At 38.6% G+C, this 20,653-nt stretch overlaps 1 protein-coding gene across 2 annotated transcripts; it reads left to right on the plus strand.

Annotated features, from left to right (window-relative positions):
* The first annotated feature begins 1,195 nt into the window (after positions 1-1,195).
* LOC126821315 (KICSTOR complex protein ITFG2) lies at positions 1,196-17,041 on the plus strand. Of its 2 annotated transcripts, XM_056101475.1 has the most exons (12): positions 1,196-1,417; positions 2,701-2,796; positions 3,255-3,296; positions 4,114-4,179; positions 6,032-6,122; positions 7,568-7,710; positions 8,787-8,947; positions 10,766-10,905; positions 12,064-12,152; positions 13,718-13,835; positions 15,308-15,484; positions 16,952-17,041. In XM_056101475.1, the coding sequence occupies exons 1-12, from the start codon at positions 1,316-1,318 to the stop codon at positions 17,017-17,019; spliced, it is 1,293 nt and encodes a 430-aa protein (XP_055957450.1). In that variant the 5' UTR covers positions 1,196-1,315; the 3' UTR covers positions 17,020-17,041. The 2 variants fall into 2 exon arrangements, with proteins under 2 accessions (XP_055957450.1, XP_055957451.1); XM_056101476.1 differs by lacking the exon at positions 15,308-15,484.
* The last annotated feature ends 3,612 nt before the right edge of the window (positions 17,042-20,653 follow it).

Here is a 20,653-nt window from a genome sequence, read left to right on the forward strand (position 1 = left end):
CGTTAACACCGTTCTGCTGTAGAAAGTCCCGGTGTGGGCAAGGAGGTTGTCATGCTGGAAAACGTTGTTTCGATGACGTGCAAAATGTGGTATGACGTGGGGTCTGAGAGCTTGATCGATGTAGCGCACTGCTGTGATGCCGCCTCCTCTTCCTGGACCAAGATTTTGGAACACCACAGGACCCACTCTCTGGTTCAGGCCGATTCCACCCCAAACCATTATGCTTGGACCTTCCCATTTGTCTCGTTCAATGACACGTTGGTCAGAATAGCGCTGGCCACGTCGATGCTATATTCTGGTCCTGCCATCTGCAGTTGATACGCAATACCGATTCTCATCTGTGAACAGAACAGTTCTCCATTGCCTGTGTCGCCAGTTCTGGTGTTGTTGAGCAAACTGTAGACGTTAACGTCGATGGCGAGGGGTGAATATCGCTCCTCGCTAAGGGCGACGGCAATGGATGTTCTCTCTGGTGAGATGTCGGTGCACTGTATCGGTATTGATGGGTCTTCTATGTGTTCCAACTGTCTGACGTGCAGTCTCAGATGTCTGTGTGAAGCGTTTCTGAAGCCTGTAGATGTCCGAACATTGACCTGAGGTGATTAGCAACGGCTTGAGTAGTGTGGCCAGCGTCGATCGAGTCTTCCAAGCGCCTGGTTCCTCTGAGCTGTCGTGAGTCGTGGCATGCTGCACCAGGTATGGGGGTGCATTTTATAGGGTTGGTCCCAGTGAACAGCACGTGCATCATGAGTTACATGAAAATCATCGAGAACACATTAGGCAAGTTTTATGCAATGCGTCTATTAAGAGTAAAATACCAACCTGACTTTTCTTTTGCTGTTTAGTAGCCTATATATTTCAAATACCAAGGGCCCATGTAACCATAATCCGATTTTGCCTTAAATTGGTTCAGCCCGGGATTCCCCTGTAAGCAGCACAGTACGGGGACTGCCGAGGAATTTTGGTCATTGACAAAGAGTTGTTTTGTAGACGGGTATAGGTTTTGAAATTTTTGCACGAAAACACCCTTTATTTTCAAGTGATCGGGGCTTGAGTGTCAGTCGGACATCGGAATGTCAAAAACAAATGCATTTAACATTGAAGTCAACGAATAGAGAATTACGGGTTTGTCCCTGATTCGAGTGCTGCTATGAGTGGTCTGATTCCTGATGGATATGCTGCGAGTTGTCACCCCTTGACCTGTACTGAACTCAAGACTAAAGTAAAAGTAAAACAGTGTTGAGAAAAAAACAACTGATTATGTCGTATTGAGATGTTTTTTTTTATGGCTGACAGACTGTTGCGTTGACGTGCCATGATGTGGAGAACGGTATCATTTGTGGAGAGGATCGAAGTGGAGTTTAAGGGAAATCTATTCAACCAGGCAATGGTTTTAGGCGATGTTGACAACGACCAGGTGAATTGAATTGACTGATCCGTGAGACTGATGTACACATGTGTGTGTGAGAGAGAGAGAGAGAGAGATGGGAGTTTAAGGTCCACTCACACAAGTTACAAACCAGGTCATTTCAGTACAGGATCAATTTTATTCCAATAATTCGCTTGCTTGTAGGGGTCTTTGGCAGTGGGATTACACGGGAGAAAACTCAGGAATCGAAACCACGCCATTTGTCATTTGACTGAATGACAGACCTTCTGATACAAAGCGCACACACTAACCAATCGGCCATCTAACCCCCTATTTTAATATGAACTTGTATTATATGTTATATATGTATATTGCTAATTATTTTATGTTATATAATCACGCCGGTAGCCAGCTTGCTGGCTGCGGAGGGGCAGTGAAGTTTTTGGGGAGGCACAGTCTACAGTAGGTATTTTAGAGCTATGGTCAGCAACTTTTATTCAGGGGGGTATTGCCCTCCACTGGCTACGGGCCTGTCTATAATATGTCATGTATATAAATTGGGTGTGGCCTGAAATGGGCGTTGTGATACTGGAACCGAGTGTGAAGTTATCGCTGGAATTTAAGAATTGTGATGTCCTGTAAAACATCAAAGTCTGTCAATCAGTGTGTAATTGTCCAAGAAACAAGCAAACCATGTTTCATGGTAATCATACTTGAATGAGTGGAGCCCCCAAAAAGACCCAAATAAAAATTGAATAACACAGGGGCAGATCCAGAGTCCAACAATCCCCTCCGCCCCTGGTTAGCTAATTCAATTTTTTTGTAAAACAACACTTTTTATGAGAAAAGTGTCTTGGCTGTCGGCTGTGTTCTTTATCGTCAGATGGTGGGACGATAAAGCGTGAGATAATGATATAGACATGTGTGATATCACAATTATTGCTTTGCATCAATGAAATTGAATCACATTGTCATCGTATTAATTCATAATAAAAATTGACGTCAAACAGGATGTTGGATTTCTCTGTTTAAAAAGTTCAATGTGTATATATAGGCCTAAATGACAATAGAGACCATGTATTTCTCAAAAAATTTCAGAGGGGGTGGGGGTGATGGGGGGGGGGGGGACACATTGTCTCAGGAACCTGGCTAACTCCCTCCTGCACAAATTCCTTGATCCGCCTCTGTAGCGCTGGTCAAAACAATTATTTGAAACTGACAGGTTGAATAATCATTCTCAAGAGTGAATTTAAAACTGTACCATGTGTTAATGTGTTCAATGACTCAATGCCAAAAGAAGATATTGTGATACTACTTTTATTTTGTTGTAGAGAAATGAGCTGATTGTAGGGAATATCGATGGTGATTTAGCCGTATTCAAGGGAAGTAATCCAGTTACGTGTCGGAAAAGTTCAGGACTTGGCATAGTAAGTTTTAATGTTTTCGTAGTTGCGTAAATCTTGATAGGTATCGGGAGCCACAGTTGCTCAATGAGTAAGTTGTGGCTTGTTAACTGATCAATCCCAGTGATTTTCTGGTGTGGTTCCCCCTTGTCAGTGGTGTAGGACAGACAGTCTGACAAGGGACAATGTATAGTCGTTTGGATGGGACAAAAAACTAAGGTCCTGTGTACACATTGGCATGTACTTAAAAGATCCCTTGATAGTTCGTATTCGATATAAGACTAGAGTAGGTCGTAGAGCTGCTGTTTGGGCAAAATTTCCCTCATAACACACTTACTGCATGGCATATGTCCGTCTACCCAGTCAGAGCAGAGCAGTAGAACGTTAGAACCCATTTCATAATATTTGTATGTCAGTATATCAATTAATTTTTATGTATTGTTGTATTTTTATGTAGATAACTTGTATTGTTGTATTTGTAGATAACTTGTATTGGAGTTGGTGACATCTGTAATCAAGGAAAGGTAATTAACATGTTCTACAACAATATAGCGGGTTGAATGGCTGTATGGTTAACGTGTGTCCGCTGTATCATACGGTCTGTCATTGAGTAAACTGGCGTGGTTTCGATTCCCGGTTGTACATGACATGGAGTAGGGTCGTCTGTCCAACCTCGTGGGTTTTCTCTTGGTCCTTTGGTTTCTTCCCACCCCTGATAACACCTAAGCGCAAATGAATTATTTTTGTCGAGTGGACATTACACCCCATTTATCTTTTATACTAGGGGATCACGGTGGCTAAGTGGGTAAGGCGCCGGCTCGCTAGCCTGGGGGTCGGGTGTTCGATCCCTGCATTGGCCGAGAAAGTTCATCCCGATTTTCCGGCGTGGTTCTCCCTTGTCAGTGATGCAGGACGGAGGGGCTGACAAGGACAGCTGTCTAGTCGTTCGGATGTGACGAAAAACCGAGGTCCCGTGTACTCATTGGCGTGCACGTAAAAGATCCCTTGACAGTTGGAATTCGATATAAGAGTAGGCCGTAGTGCCGCTGTCCGGGCAAAATTTCCCTCATAGCACACTGTATGGCGTATGCCCGTCTTCATTAGCCCAATTCGGAGCAAAACAGTAGGACGTTAAACCCCATTTCATTTCATTTCATTTCTTTTATACTAGTGTGCTTATTGAACATATGTCATCAACCGTTCAACTGTCTGACACTATGTACACACATCAGTGTATATTTTAATAGTAGAGCCTTTCGCTAATTTAGAAGTTCCTCAGAGTTAATAGTTTATGTTTATTCCATGGAGACATGAATGTAGAATTATTTTTGTTTGTTTCAGAATAATTTGGTTTGTTTAACAGCTGAAGGAACGTGTTATTTATTTGATATTAAAAGAGAAGGGGAGGTAATTATAGTTTACGATATTAAAATAGAGAGAGAGAGAAATGGGGTTTAACGTCCACTCGACACAACTAGGTCATTTCGGGACTAACATATGGTTTAATTTTATTTACATAATTCGCTTGCGCATAGGGGTCTTTAGCAGTGGGAGGAAACCGGAGGACCTGGAGAAAACCCACGAGGTTGGACAGGCAACCCTACTCCTTGTCACGTACAACCGGGGATTCGAAATATTAAAATAGAAGGGGAGGTAATTATACTTTACAATATTAAAAGAGAAGGGGAGGTAAATATACTTTACGATATTAAAAGAGAAGTGGAGGTAAATATACTTTACGATATTATGACAAGGGGAGGTCATTATACTTTACGATATTAAAAAAGAAGGGGAGGTAATTATAATTTACAATATTAAACAAGAAGTGGAGGTAATTATACTTAAAGATCTTATATGGGAAGGGGAGGTAATTATACTTTACGATGTTAAACAAGAAGGGGAGGTGATTTAGACTTTCCGATTTTATATGGGAAGGGGAGGTAATTAGATTTTGCGATATTAAACGACAAGTGGAGGTAATTAGACTTTATGATATTTAACGACAAGTGGAGGTAATTAGACTTTACGATATTTAACGACAAGTGGAGGTAATTAGACTTTACGATATTTAGCAACAAGTGGAGGTAATTAGACTTTACGATATTTAGCAACAAGTGGAGGTAATTAGACTTTAAGGTATTTAACGACAAGTGGAGGTAATTAGACTTTACGGTATTTAACGACAAGTGGAGGTAATTAGACTTTAAGGTATTAAACGACAAGTGGAGGTAATTAGACTTTACAATATTAAATGACAGGTGGAGGTAATTAGACTTTACGATATTTAACGACAAGTGGAGGTAATTAGACTTTAAGGTATTAAACGACAAGTGGAGGTAATTAGACTTTATGGTATTAAACGAGAAGGGGAGGTAATTATACTTTAAGGTATTATATGGGAAGGGGAGGTAATTAGATTTTACGATATTAAATAAGAAGTGGAGGTAATTAGACTTTACGATATTTAACGACAAGTGGAGGTAATTAGACTTTACGATATTTAACGACAATTGGAGGTAATTAGACTTTACAATATTTTTAATGAGAAGGGGAGGTAATTAGACTTTACGGTATTAAATAAGAAGTGGAGGTAATTAGACTTTACAGTATTGAATAAGAAGGGAAGGTAATTTAATTGTTTAGAGCCTGACATTAAAGCTACAATTTCATATTTTTAAGTTATATTTTTAAAATTTATTAAAATAAAGCCTTAAAATAGATGGTATTCATAAACCGTCCTACCTTGTTAAAGAATAATCCTATTAATCCTATAATTCACTATTGCCAGCTGAGAAATTGGCAAAAATATAATTTTCAACTTCAAATTCCAACGTTTGAAAATAGCTAATGCATTGAGGCAATAGGAAAACAAGGAAGGTAATTGTGTTATTATTTCATGTGTCAATGATTTTTAAGGGTGGGAAATAATGCCCATGGTCGTATAATAGTGAGTTGATAACCTATTGAGCCAAAGACATAGAAAAAATTATGTTTTGACTTTCTTAGAAAATATGAAATTCTCGCTTTAAGTAATATATTGATACTTTTCGAGACCATTAAACAAGTTACAATACAGACACTATCACACCCATGCATTTCAATGAAATCGTCTTTCGAGTCCAATATTACAATAATGTAAGATTGGCAATTTGGCCAAAACATTACTGGAAATAATGGTATGCCAATATCAAAGGATGACGTCACATCTGTACTTTAAGTAATGATAATAAAATATAAGACTGGTATGTTGTTTCTATAGTCAGGATTAAGTGAAGAAGACAAGGTATTAAAGGCAGCATATAAACAAGAATTGCCAGCCAACAGTAAAGTTTTATTACTAGCTGATATAGGTAAGATATATAACATATATTCATGTATGGATTGTAGATATAGGTATTTTATACAACATATCTTCATGTACGGATGGATGGTAGATATAGGTATTTTATACAACATATCTTCATGTACGGATGGATGGTAGATATAGGTATTTTATACAACATATCTTCATGTACGGATGGATGGTAGATATAGGTATTTTATACAACATATCTTCATGTACGGATGGTAGATATAGGTATTTTATACAACATATCTCTATGTACGGATGGATGGTAAGATATAGGTATTTTATACAACATATCTTCATGTACGGATGGTAGATATAGGTATTTTATACAACATATCTTCATGTACGGATGGATGGTAAGATATAGGTAAGATATAAATGGTAGATATAAAAACAGGATAGTAAGGGCTTTGTGCAATAAAGGCTGTTTCAACTTTTACATTGAACAAAGAAGAGAGAGATGGGTTGTAATGTCCACTCAACACAAACTTCAATTCCATTTCAATAATTCGCTTGCGCATAGGGGCCTTTAGCAGTGGGAGGAAACCAGAGTAAACACAAGAGTTTGGACAGACGACCCTACTCGTTGTCATGTAACATGCCAATTGACTACATGACAGACCTTATGATTTCTCGAAGGCGTGTTAAACTATTAGACCACCCAACCCTTCTGAACAAAGAAGCCTGATTCCCAAGTTTAAATACTTAATAATAAAGACCTTAAACATACATTATGCTAGAGCTAAATCTGCCTATTTCAGGTCTCAATTTAGGCCTGATATGTTATCTAAATTATTAATTAGACATTAATTAACTTATCCAGATCATAATCAACTGTCGATGTCATCTCTAGACTGTGATATTTACTGGATTAGGATCCGATTTGCTAGTCAACTTTCATTAATGATTTAAACATGAAATGGATAATCGAGACTATGTTTTTTATAGTACCGACTTTAGTGATGATGATCGAGGCTAGACCGAAAATTAAATTGCTAAATTCTTGGTTCAAAGTGGATCAATTTTCAGCAAATTCCCTTTACATTATGTAGTTTTTAACTATTATAGTGAGAACTGCCAGCTCTTTATCTAATCTCACATAATGTATCTTTAAAGAAACCCTTACCGGTATGGTCTGTTGCCGTGTTTAATACGGAGCGATATAACAGTCGATTTCATTGGATGATCCCGGATCCATTCACTTGATTTGATATTTGTTTATTTGGTGCAATGTCTATTTTCTATCTTGTCCGCAGGTTTATTTTGTAGATTTTTGTTTTGCGTGTAGTGCGTTCCTCCTGCACTTTCTATTACAATTTGTTATGAAAAAATGGTGCTGTTAGGGCAATATTCTCCAATATTGCCCACGTTACCATAACGATCTAGTCGAGTGTTATATTATGTATATTCATGTGTAATACCGGGACTAATATTTTATTTATTTAGATGGACAGACACAGTTGATTGTTGGTTATTCTGATCGTGTTATACGTAGTTTTAGATGGCAGTCGGGTTCAACTTCCGACGGGGGTGAACCCTATTCTACAGGTCAGATTGTATTTGTACAGAAATGGAAGCTGGCTGGCCAGGTAAGTAATTTGGTAATAATCCTGCTTTCTGTACCAATTAATGAATGAAATGGGGTTTAAAGAGAGCGAGAGAGAAATGGTGTTTAACGTCAACTCGACACCAACTAAGTCCTTTCGGGACTAAATTATGATTCAATTTTATTCCAATAATTCACTTGCACGTAGGGGTCTTTAGCAGTGAGAGGAAACCGGAGGACCCAAAGCAACCCGACCCTACAACCGGGAAAATCGAAAACCACGCCAGTTGACTCTATGACAGACCTTATGATACAGCACGCACGCGCTAACCATATATATTCAACATTTGTAATAATGACCTCTCCTGAAGACCACCAAATTATTTCAAGTCAATATATATATAGATCTTTATTTTTGAAACGAAATGAAATGAAATGAAATGGGGTTTAACGTCCTACTGTTCTGCTCCTATACTGGACTAATGAAGACGGGCATACGCCATACAGTGTGGTATGAGGGAAATTTTGCCCGGGCAGCGGCACTATCGCCTACTCTTATATCGAATTCCAACTGCCAAGGGATCTTTTACGTGCATTCCAATGTATACACGGGACCTTGGTTTTTTGGCCCATCCAAAGAACTAGACAGCTTTCCTTGTCAGGCCCTCCGTTCTGCACCACTGACAAGGGGAAACCACGTCGGAAAATCCAGATGAACTTTCTCGGCCAATGCAGGGATCGAACACCCGACCTCCAGGCTAGCGAGCCAGCGTCTTATCCACCTAGCCACCGTGCCTCCCCTTGTGCTGTCTCACTTTAATGAGGGGGGGGGGTGGGTGGATGGACGAATGGTTAGCATGTGCGCGCTGTACTGGCGTGGTTTCGAATCTCCGGTTGTACGTGACAAGGAGTAGGGTCGCCTGTCCAACCTCGTGAGTTTTCTCCGGGTCCTCCGGTTTCCTCCCATTGCTAAAGACCGCGCAAGTGAATTATTGAAATAAAATTAAACCATATGTTTGCCCTGAAATGACCTAGTTTTTTTCGAGTGGATGTTAAACCCCATTTCTCTCTCTCACTTTAATGAATTGTATTTTGAAACTTTATTGGTTTTTTTTTTAGACTGAGACAATATCTATAAATAAATCATCTGATGGTCGACAACAAGTGATGGCGTCACAACCAGGTGGCACTCTAGTCACGTTATTACGCCAAACGAAGGACGGTGATTTTCATTCTGATCTCTCACCTAATAAACTAGATGGTAATACTCAAGACCAGAGGTACGTCACGTTTATTTTGTTAATTTGGTGGCGATCCGATAACTGTGACTAGAATGTCCAAGATTCTGATTGGAAAATTGAAATGGGGTTTAACGTCCTACTTTTCTGCTCTGACTGGGTTAATGAAGATGGGCATACACCATACAGTGTGCTATAAGGGAAATTATGCCTGGACAGCAATGAGGCCGCCTTCTCTTATATCGATTTCCAACTGTCAATGGATCTTTTACATGCAGACCAACGTGTAGCAGTCATTGTTTTTTAAGGGGCGCGGTCGCTCTCTAGTACCTGCTGCTAACCCAAGTGTCGACCGAGTTATTGGGGGTGTATTATCATTTATGAAACCAGGAATGACCCCATTACATGCAGTTATTGATCTTCAGAACCATTTTCCATACACATAACTAATCACTCTCCTTAATATAAGATCACCCTCCTTAATTTCTAAATCACTCTTCTTATCAAAACTGGGAGAGTTTTTTTCAGGGAAGTGATTTTTTCAATTCATTGATTGAGGGGAGCTTTTTTTGGCTCTCCTCTGAAATACAAACAACAATGACTGGAGTAGGCCTGCAACGACCTTAGTTCTTCATACCATCCGAATGACAATCATTGTCCTTTTTTTCGGCCGGCCAAGACCAGGAACGAACATGCGACCCCCAGAGAAGAGAGAGAGAGGAGAGAGAGAAGAGAATAGCGAGAAGAGAATAGCAAGAGAGAGAAGAGAGAGAGAAGAGAGAGAGAGAGAGAGAAGAGAGAGAGGAGAAGATAATAGAGAGAAGAGAGAGAGAAGAGAGAAGAGAGGGAGAGAGAGAGAGAAGAGAGAGAGAGAAGAGAGAGAGGAGAAGATAATAGAGAGAAGAGAGAGAGAAGAGAGGGAGAGAGAGAGAGAAGAGAGAGAGAGAAGAGAAGATAATAGAGAGAGAGAGAGAGAGAGAGAGAGAGAGAGAGAGAGAGAGAGAGAGAGAGAGAGAGGGCTTAACTGTCCACTTTACACAAACTAGGTCATTTCGGGACTAACACATGGTTCAATTTCATTTCAATAATTCGATTGCGCATAGGGGTTTTTAACAGTGGGAGGAAACTGGAAGACCCGGAGAAAATCCACGAGGTTGGACAGGCGACCCTACTCCTTGTCACATACAACCGGTGAATCGAAACCACGACAGTTGACTCAATGACAGACCTTATGATACAGGACGCACATGCTAACCATTCAGTCTTCCAACCCCCCACATTAAACTTGATGAAGCAGATAAGTAGGACCTTAAACCCCATTTCATTTGATTTCATTTAATTTGTCTCATTGTTTGCTTAATTTAAACATACATTATACAAGAGCAAAATCTGCCTATTGCAGGTCTTTCTTTAGGCCTGGAATGTTTTCTAAATTATTATTTAGACATTTATTAACATGACAAGACCATAATCAACTCTTGATGGCATCGAATACTCAAGATTTTAATCAGATTAGAACAGTTCGCCATTTAAAAATTTAATTTAAAAATGGTAAAGCGAGGCTAAGGCTTGAATATACCAGTGCCCTGGTTACCACAATGCACACATCTTGTCAAAACTACAAACAGTGATAACTTGGCTCAGAATGAAGTAATTTGAATGAAATTTTCATTTTACATATTATCTGTTTTTGATCTATTATTGCAAGAATGGTCGGCTGTTTATCTAAATCTTACATAATGTATCTTTGAGTTTTTGTCATTAATGGACTGATCGTACTATTAAGCTGTTGCTTGAAAACTGTTTAGTTGCCTGGCAACCTTCAGTTCTGTCTTATTGTCTTATTTATTTATTTAACAGAGACACGTTTCTGTTGTATCATCCACTTGGTTTAAGTCGAGCCAAGAATCGTGACATTTCCACCGTTATCGTTGGTAATATTAATCCTGGTAAACAAGACTTGGATCACCAGACTTATTATGCATTAGCGACCTTAGATGGTAAGTCATGATATTTATGTATAGCTGGGAAAGAATCCGAGACAATATGGGCCTTAAACCATATGGGCCTTAAAGATACATTTTCATGAAAGTATAAATCAGGAAGGGAGGGATAGTGAGAGAGATTATTTTGGGACTAACATATGGTTCAACTTTATTTCAATAATTCGCTTGCACGTAGGGGTCTATAGCTGTGGGAGGAAATCAGGGGGAACCCTGAGGTTTGACAGGCGACCATACTCTTTGCCACATACAACCGGCCTGAACCATTTGGCCATCCAACTCCCCTCAGTTATGAAGAAATCTAGACAATATTAAATTGGTTTTAATATCCTACTTTTCTTCACCAACTAAGCTAATGAAGACGGGTATATGCCATACAGTATGCTATGAGGGACATTTTGGACAGGTGACCTGACTCCTTGTCACGTACAACCAGGGAATTGAAACCAGTTGACTCAATGACAGATCTTATGATACAGCCTGCACATGCTAACCATTCGGCCATCCAACCCCCCTTGGCACAGTAGACTGGCAGTAGAGACTTTTGGTCCTGAACATACAAAAATTTTCACCTGGTTTCTCGAGGCTGGTCTGAGTGCTAATCAAACTCAACGACCCGTGTGTGTCAAAACACGTCCAACAGGTTGTGAGGTAGGCTTCGGGCTAACACAGGGATTTAACTCAGGACCTTCAGGTTATCAGAGCTGGTAACAAGCCGTGGGACCTCACGTCCCAGTCGAGCCCCAAGTCACCACACCTCCAGTCCGAGTCGATTCCCAAATCGCTGATTTTAGTACTAAGTTGAATCCAGTCCAGTCCCCCAATTCTTTACAAAGCCGGGTCTGATTCATGTTGCCAGTTCATCAAATGGGCCTGCAATTCACAACGAATATGGTAAGTTAGAGTCATGCCCCCTTACAGCGACCCCTCGAGTCCTAAACTCTCTTAAGTCGCACATTGTCACAACGTCCGAATCGAGTCTCGATCAGTCACAATTATATTTCAATTTGAGTCGCTAGTCGGGCCATTGAGGTGACGTCAATCAGCCAGTGCCTATCCACTGAGCCGGCCTACAAAGGCTCCAGATTTAGTTAAAATTGTCGGTTAATTGTAATATTTGATGATTGTAATATTTTACTATTGTAATATTTACAGGAACGTTGGTTTTAGCTGAGAATGATAAAATACTCTGGTCATTGCAAGTTGATCATCAACTTTTCTCTCTATCTAAACTTGATGTGACTGTAAGTAACAATAATTTCTATTGGTTGATTCTCTGTAAGTACATGTAACAATAACTTCTATTGGGTAACTCTAACTTCTATTGATTGGTCCAAAAACACCCTGAAATTGAATTTTTAAGGTTGTAGACCAGTTTATCCCGGAACAATCTAGACGAGTTCATCCAGGAACAATCTAGGTGACTGCCAGTTCAGAAGAGGTCGCCAACACCATTGAACAACTGGATGTTGGTATTTCTTTAAAACCCGGGGGGATAGTGGTTATGGGGAGGGGGGAGCGGAAGAGTCTAATGCATATGCTTTAGATCAGAAGGTCTGTCATTGAGTCAAGTGGTGTGGCTTCGAACCTGCATGTTAATGTAGGGTTCATGTTTTCCTTCTACTGCCAGGGGGGTTGGATGGCCGAATGGTTAGTGCATGTGTGGTAGTGTATATTTGTGTATATTTGTGTATATTTGTATTTATTGTATCTTGAGTATTTGTTGTATTATTGTCCCTTTAATATATTGGTTATTTATGGTATATTTGGTGTTCGTTGTATTGTCCCTTTAATAGTCCATCTCTAAGCTGGTTAAGAATATCTTTACAACAGCAAGTCTAAACTCTACTCACTTTTAACTCACTAAAATAACCACATCTCAGCTTCTCTTTCAAATCTCACTTGCATCTTAACCTTGTTACAAGGAGGAGCACATTCTGTCACTAGTCCTGTATTTTATATGGTTAAACTCTTGAGAATAATCAGAATTATTATAAATTCCTATTTTATAGGTCTTTATCTGTATACTAAATTGATGATCCACAATTAAACCCTGAACCCATGACCTGGTGTTTTGTTCGTCTTTGTGAAAAGAACCCTGCTACACATGCTTATTGTATCATAAAGTCTGTCATTGAGTCAACTGGTGTAGTTTTGATTCCAGGGTTGTACAGGACAAGGAGTAGGGTTGCCTGTCAAACCTCGTAAGTTTTCTCTGAGTCCCCGGTTTCCTCCCACAGCTAAAGACCCCTATGCTCAAGCGAATAATTGAAATAAAATTGAACCATATGTTATTTCTGATATGACCTAGTTTGTGTCGAGTGGATGTTAAACCCCATTTCTCTCTCTGTCTCCCCAACTGCTAAAGACCATTACGTACAAGGCGAATTATTTAAATGAAATTGTTCATTTTAGTCCCGAAGTGATCTAGTTTTTATTGAGTGGACGTTTAACCCCCTCTTTCAATAAGAATGTATCACAGACCTTGGCTGAGTTTTAATTCTAGGATGCTTTCCCACAGAATTAATGAGTTTTATTCCCTGAAATTACAATATTGGTGAGAGACCGAGAAATGTTATTTTATTTCAATAATTCGCTTGTGCATAGGGGTCTTTAGCAGTAGGAGGAAACCGGAGGACCCTTAGAAAACCCACGAGGTAGGACAGGCTACCCTACACCTTATCATGTACAACCAGGGAATTGAAACCACGCCAGTTGACTCAATGACAGATCTTATGATACAGCACATACAGGCTAACCATTCGGCTATCCACCTCCCCCTTACGATATTGTGATTTTTGGTTTTAAGGGTAATGGGAAAGAGGAAGTGGTGTGTTGTTCATGGGATGGACAGACGTATATCGTAAATCACAGTAGAGAGGTTGTTCGTTATCTATTTCAAGAAAACGTGGCAGCTTTCTCAGGAGGTAAAATATTTATATTCAGATGAAAAAAAACCCCGGTAGTCTATAATGATTATAGATGAGTAATTATAAAGCCTTTATGTGGAGGTAGACCACCATTAAATATCTTTGCCGAGAAAGTTCATTGGAATTTTCCGGCTTGGTTTCCCATTGTTTGTTGCGCAGAATGGAGGGCCTGAGAAGGACAGCTGTCTAGTCATTCGAATGGGACAAAAAACCGAGGTCCCGTGTACACATTAGCATGCACATAAAAGATCCCTTGATAGTTGGAATTCGATATAAGAGTAGTCTGTAGCGGTGCTGTTCGGGCAAAATTTCCCTCATAGCACACTGTATGGCGTAAGCCCATCTTCATTATCCCAGTGGGAGCAGAACAGTAGGACGTTAAACCCCATTTAATTTCATTTCCATTAAATTTCATGATCCAGAGCTAAGAGGTTGTTTATGTTGAAATGTAGGGCGGAATAGCTACATGTTTACTAGTATATGTAGTAGAAAATTTTCAGAAACACAAAAATTTGTGAAAAAGTTGGAGCCAGGCAAAGTGACCCAAATTAATATTGAAGTCAATTAATGGTGGTCTGCATCCACATGCTAATGTTAGGTTATTCCCCTTAAAGAGTATGCGTCAACATTGAAACAGTTCATTCCCTAATAGCTCAGATGTTAATTATCACTCAGGTGTTAATTATCGTCTCTTTAACATCTCTGACGTTTCCCGAATGTGTGGATGAACGCTTTCTATCTCAGATGTAGCAACATATGACAACATCTTACTAAAAAGCATGTATGAGGTTCACCGTGGTTACCATGGAAATACACAAACAGATAGTAAAACAATCTGATTACAATACAGATCTATATTTCGTTTCGTTTTTTTTTTATACCTTTGATGTGTTGTGACGACATGTAAAACAAAATTTTGAACTACAAAAAAACAAAACGGAATAGGATATATGTTTGAATCAGATTGGTAGTAAAGATGCAACTGTCCGCCCTACATTTCAATTAACCATTAAAGATACATTATGTAAAATTTAGATAAAGAGCTAGCCATTCTTGCTATAATAGTTCGAAAATAGATAATGTAAAATGAATAATTTGAAAATTTAATTCAAATTACTCTATTACGAATGAAGATATTAGCCTTTGAAGGTTTGACAACACGTGTGCAATAATTTCAACCACTGTAGTGGTTAATCGAAGCTAAGTCTCGCTCTACCATTTTTAGCTTAAATCAAAATATGGCTGGACTGTTCTAATCTATTTAATATCGGAGAAATCCCATGCCATGGAGAGTTGATTATGGCCTGGATAAGTTAATTAATGTCTAATTAATAATTTAGATAACATTTCAGACCTAAAGAAAGACCTGCAATAGACAGATTTAGCGCTTGCATAATGTATGTTTCATTCTGTTATCCTTTAACCACGAAATCATGAATATTTACCAATAAATGTTTGTTATTTTGTAGGTTTTTATAGTTTATCAGAAGGAGGGAATATACCTTGTTTTATTTATGCTACGTTTAATAATACCATCTATATATACCATAATATTAAACTACCCCGTGTTGAATCAACAAATCTACTACAAGTCATGGATAGAACACTAGAAACAAACCAGTTACTAGCTAAACTAAACATAGATCGTAAGTAATTACTAGCTAAACTAAACATAGATCGTAAGTAATTACTAGCTAAACTAAACATAGATCGTAAGTAATTACTAGCTAAACTAAACATAGATCGTAAGTAATTACTAGCTAAACTAAACATAGATCGTAAGTAATTACTAGCTAAACTAAACATAGATCGTAAGAAATTACTAGCTAAACTAAACATAGATCGTAAGTAATTACTAGCTAAACTAAACATAGATCGTAAGTAATTACTAGCTAAACTAAACATAGATCGTAAGTAATTACTAGCTAAACTAAACATAGATCGTAAGAAATTACTAGCTAAACTAAACATAGATCGTAAGTAATTACTAGCTAAACTAAACATAGATCGTAAGTAATTACTAGCTAAACTAAACATAGATCGTAAGAAATTACTTTAATTACTAGCTAAACTAAACATAGATCGTAAGTAATTACTAGCTAAACTAAACATAGATCGTAAGAAATTACTTTAATTACTAGCTAAACTAAACATAGATCGTAAGTAATTACTAGCTAAACTAAACATAGATCGTTAGAAATTACTTTAATTACTAGCTAAACTAAATCACAAGTAATTACTTAAATTAGCAACCAACTAAACTAAACAATCATATGTAATTACAAGCTAAGCGTAATTACTTTAATTACTAACAAAATTTAACAAAGGTCAGAAGTAATTGCTTTAATTACTAGGAAAACTGTACAAAGTTATTACTTTTGTTACTAGCTAAACTAAAACTCTTGAACCTCTAGATATTAATAATAATCCTCAAACAATCTTCCCCATCAGCACTTTACTTTCCCCCTTTTTCACGGGCTCCTGGTTCCACACTCTCCGTCATAGTTCCCTATGACGTCATCTCTGTTTCCTTAGAGATTGTTTTGAAATGTTTTAGTTATTACCTTAAATAATAATAATAATAAATTCTTTATTTTCAAAAGGGTGAAAAATTAGGCTTTGCAGCCTGTTTACAATTCTGCCCTTAAATGACAATAGACAAAACAAACATACACATATATTATACATACAAGGAAACTGAATAATGAAAATCTATTCTTTACATTCCAAATAACATCAAATGCAGAAACCGATAATGGTTTAAATTTAAATATACAGAATAGTTATATAACATTTTGGATATAATATGCAGTAGGGTACCTCTTCGAAACGTTGGTCTAATTATATCTGACTATGAAAACAGTGTTAGTGTCTCCTTTGTTTATCTACTTTAATAGCTAAACTGAACAGATTGTAATTACTTGCTAAACTGAATATAGTAAGTAATTATTTTAATTACTAGCAAACTAGATATACATGTAGATTCCATATTTGATCATGTCTGTTGTAAAGTACATTCATTACTTTGTCAGATTACTGAGAGAAGTATAATTTTTGTATTGTATAGTTACAACCACTGAATGGAATATAAGTTTTGTATTTTATATTTACAGCCAATAGAACAGATCAGCTACGTGAATTATATCACTGGTGTTTATATGGTTGGCCGACTAAATCCTGATAATAAAATATATTAATATAAATCTTATTGTTATCATGTACCTTGACTATCGCACCTGTTAAACAGTCATCAATACACTGTAAGGTACCATGTATCTCGACTATCGCACCTGTAAAACAATTATCAATACACTGTAAGGTATCATGTACCTCGACTATCGCACCTGTTAAACAGTCATCAATACACTGTAAGGTATCATGTATCTCGACTATCGCACCTGTAAAACAATTATCAATACACTGTAAGGTATCATGTACCTCGACTATCGCACCTGTTAAACAGTCATCAATACACTGTAAGGTACCATGTATCTCGACTATCGCACCTGTAAAACAATTATCAATACACTGTAAGGTATCATGTACCTCGACTATCGCACCTGTTAAACAATCATCAATACACTGTAAGACTGTGGCGAGGATATCTCGACTATCGCACCTGTTAAACATTTACCAATAGACTGTAAGAGGTCATGTAAGACTGTGGCGAGGAAATATTAAAAATCAGCCCTCATATCATTCGATTTTTTTTCCATATACAGTGACTCAAATATACTACAAATATACTACAAATATACTACAAATCGGCTCTAGCATGTTCAACATTGCCCATAATTTCTTTGTACCAGAACGCTAAGTATTGTTGTTGTTCCTAGGGTTTAACGTCCGCTTCCACTGAAGGTGATATCGCAGACAAGTCTTATTTTTTTTTATTTTTATTATCTTAGGGCACGCGCAGTGATCTTTCCTGTGGGAGGAAACCGGAGTACCCGGAGTAAACTCATGAAGTTGAGAAGGTGCCCCTTTCTCCAAGCCACGTACCTCACACCAGGGATCGAAACCACAGCCGCAAGCCAGTGGTGACCGACCAGCTAGAGGTCGAAGCTAGACCACTCTAGACCACTAGGCCATCCTACCCCCCTCCCGCTAAGTATTGTGCTCTTGTACTTCTTAAAGACAGGAAGCTCAATGTGGGAGCGGGGAGGGGGGTCCATCAAATGGGCACAACTTTTTTATAGTAAAGTTTTGCGTAGAATACGATGCCGAGTGGTAATCACTAATCAATCGGCCGTTAGGGCGTTTTCGAGATATTCGGGGTCAAAGGTCAAATGAGATCATCATGAAAATATGTTGAAAATGATCGAAAGTAATCAAACTTTCAATAAAAATGTAAACTTGGCAAATTCACCATTGTTCTTTGTGACCCCGGAGGTCAAAGGGTCAAAATTTCCGTTTTTGCACTGGGAAGAATTAAAGCAATAAAATGTCAGCGTAAAATATAAAAATTAAAGCGAAACCTGTTCTAATCAACAATAGGAACATTTAAAACATTTGGTCGACGGGTGACTTTTCTGGGTCGGGACAATACACAGATACCAGACGGCTGATACAATTTTATTTTGGCCCGAAAACAGTGTAGAAGCCCAGCTCAGTCGATCAATGAATGAAAAGGGGTTTAACACCCTACTGTTCTGCTCCGACTGGGCTAATTTAGACAAATGCCACACACTGGACTACAGCGGCTGTCACTGTTTGTCTAAACCACAATTATACAATTATGATGATATATATTGACAATTGAATGAGGGTCTGGACTGTTTTTTTCCCAAACCACTCGGCTCTGTACAGAACGGCCGTACTGACCAGTACAGTTGCCATAACAGCGCAAAGCGGATTAAATATGAAAAACGCATAGCAGCGATTTGTAGATCACCGAAACTGGTGTACGCTACTTGGGCTCCAAGTAGGTGCCTATTCTCATCGTGTCGGACTGTTTATGAATTTCGATCCCTGCATTGGCCGAGAAAGTTCATCTGGATTTTCCGACGTGGTTTCCCCTTGTCAGTGGTGCAGAACGGAGGGCCTGACAAGGACAGCTGTATAGTCCTTCGGATGAGACGAAAAACCGAGGTCCCGTGTATACATTGGAATGCACGTAAAAGATCTCTTGGCAGTTAGAATTCGATATAAGAGTAGGCGATAGTGCCGCTGCCCGGGCAAAATTTCCCTCATAGCACACTGTATGGCGTATGCCCGTCTTCATTAGTGGGTAAGACGCTGGTTTGCAGGCCTGGAGGTAGCGTGTTCGATCCCTACATTGGCCGAGAAAGTTCATCAGGAATTTCCGACGTGGATTCCCCTTGTTGTCAGTGGTGCAGGACGGAGGGCCTGACAAGGACAGCCGTCTAGTCATTCGGATGGGACGGAACATCGAGATCTCTTGTAAACATTGGCATGCACGTAAAAGATCTCTTGGCAGCTGGAATTCGATAGTGCCGCTGCCCGGGCAACATTTCACCCATAGCACAGTCTTCATGAGTCCAGTAGAGGAGCAGAACAGTAGGACGTTGAACTCCATTTCATTTCATTCATTAGAGCAAAGTTGTACTCTCAATATCATTTACAACCCATAGAAAAACAGACGGATTTATGTCTTACATAACAATCTGTTTCACAGAGTATTACGAAAGTCTTCTAATATCTCTGTTAAAGATGACTGCCTTCAACACATGACGTTATATCACGCGGCGTCAATCATTGGCTCAATAGCGAGTGCATGGTTTACATAAGACGTGACTGGTTCGGACAGAATGCTGTCTTTTACTCATTTTAATACCCATTTACACACTAAAATAGGTAATAATTTTTACCTACAAATACTTTAAACGTCTTTATTTATTTTTCTAATACATAAAAAAAAATAATTTGTCAGAGGAGTTAATATTTGTGGCTCATTAAGTCGCATCGATGTCATCCTTATCAGTGACTGTCGCGGCCTAGCAAATATTCACTGCTGATCAGTGTGCTTACATAACAGCAAAGACTAAATAAATATTTTCAATTTCATTAGATATGAAAATGGCAGCGGAATACATACTTCTCAAATTTATTGAAGTATTCCTTTTGTTTTCGACTAAAATCATCGATGTGGGATTTAAAATATCGGTCAGCTACCTTCGTGTTTGTTCTGGAATAGAACTAATTATAGGCCGACAAGTGTACGTTTTGTATGGTACGTTATTGTGTCTTTATTAGGTCAAAGGTTATGTTGAGACTTCAACCCCCTCCCACAAATTCTTAACCCTAACCCCAAACGTACTGATAGATGAATTATCCGTAATGGACCCCCCCCCCCCCCCCACACACACACACACACTAACACCTATTTAGAAAGTACCTGTTCTATGCACTGTCGGCTTTACCTATATCTGTAAGAAAATGACCTTTGACCCCTCTAATTAGTCTAAAATTAGAAACGCCTATGTTAAAAATCCCTGTTTTATGCATTGCTGACTTTACCTATATGCTTGGTAGGCTGTAGACTAGGTCCTCGTGCCAAGCATACTCCCCACAGTGTTTCGTTTGATTAGAGCTAATGTAACAAAGTACTCTATAACTTTCATCAAACTGAACGGTCATTTAGGTGCTTAGAACTGTATGACCTCAGATGGTTTTGATAATATATCTAATATTGACCTTTTAATTCTGTATGCACTGTTCTTAAGTCACGATTGTCTGTGTTGTAATTAAACATGTAATTAATTCAATATGTCCTTTACCGGCTGTACATGATCTGTATACAACACTCGGCAGAACTTCAAAGGGGATGACATAATAATGACTTCAAAGGGAAC

The sequence above is a fragment of the Patella vulgata genome, chromosome 5 (assembly GCF_932274485.2).
Source record: "Patella vulgata chromosome 5, xgPatVulg1.2, whole genome shotgun sequence".
NCBI classification, from domain to species: Eukaryota; Metazoa; Mollusca; class Gastropoda; family Patellidae; genus Patella; species Patella vulgata.

Excerpts from the sequence above, each read along its gene's own strand:
- LOC126821315 (XM_056101475.1), top strand. The coding sequence starts at position 1,316 with ATGATGTGGAGAACGGTATCATTTGTGGAGAGGATCGAAGTGGAGTTT. Across the intron at positions 2,797-3,254 it reads AAAGTTCAGGACTTGGCATA|ATAACTTGTATTGGAGTTGG; the intron begins GTAAGTTTTAAT and ends TTGTATTTGTAG. Across the intron at positions 15,485-16,951 it reads AGCTAAACTAAACATAGATC|CCAATAGAACAGATCAGCTA; the intron begins GTAAGTAATTAC and ends TTATATTTACAG.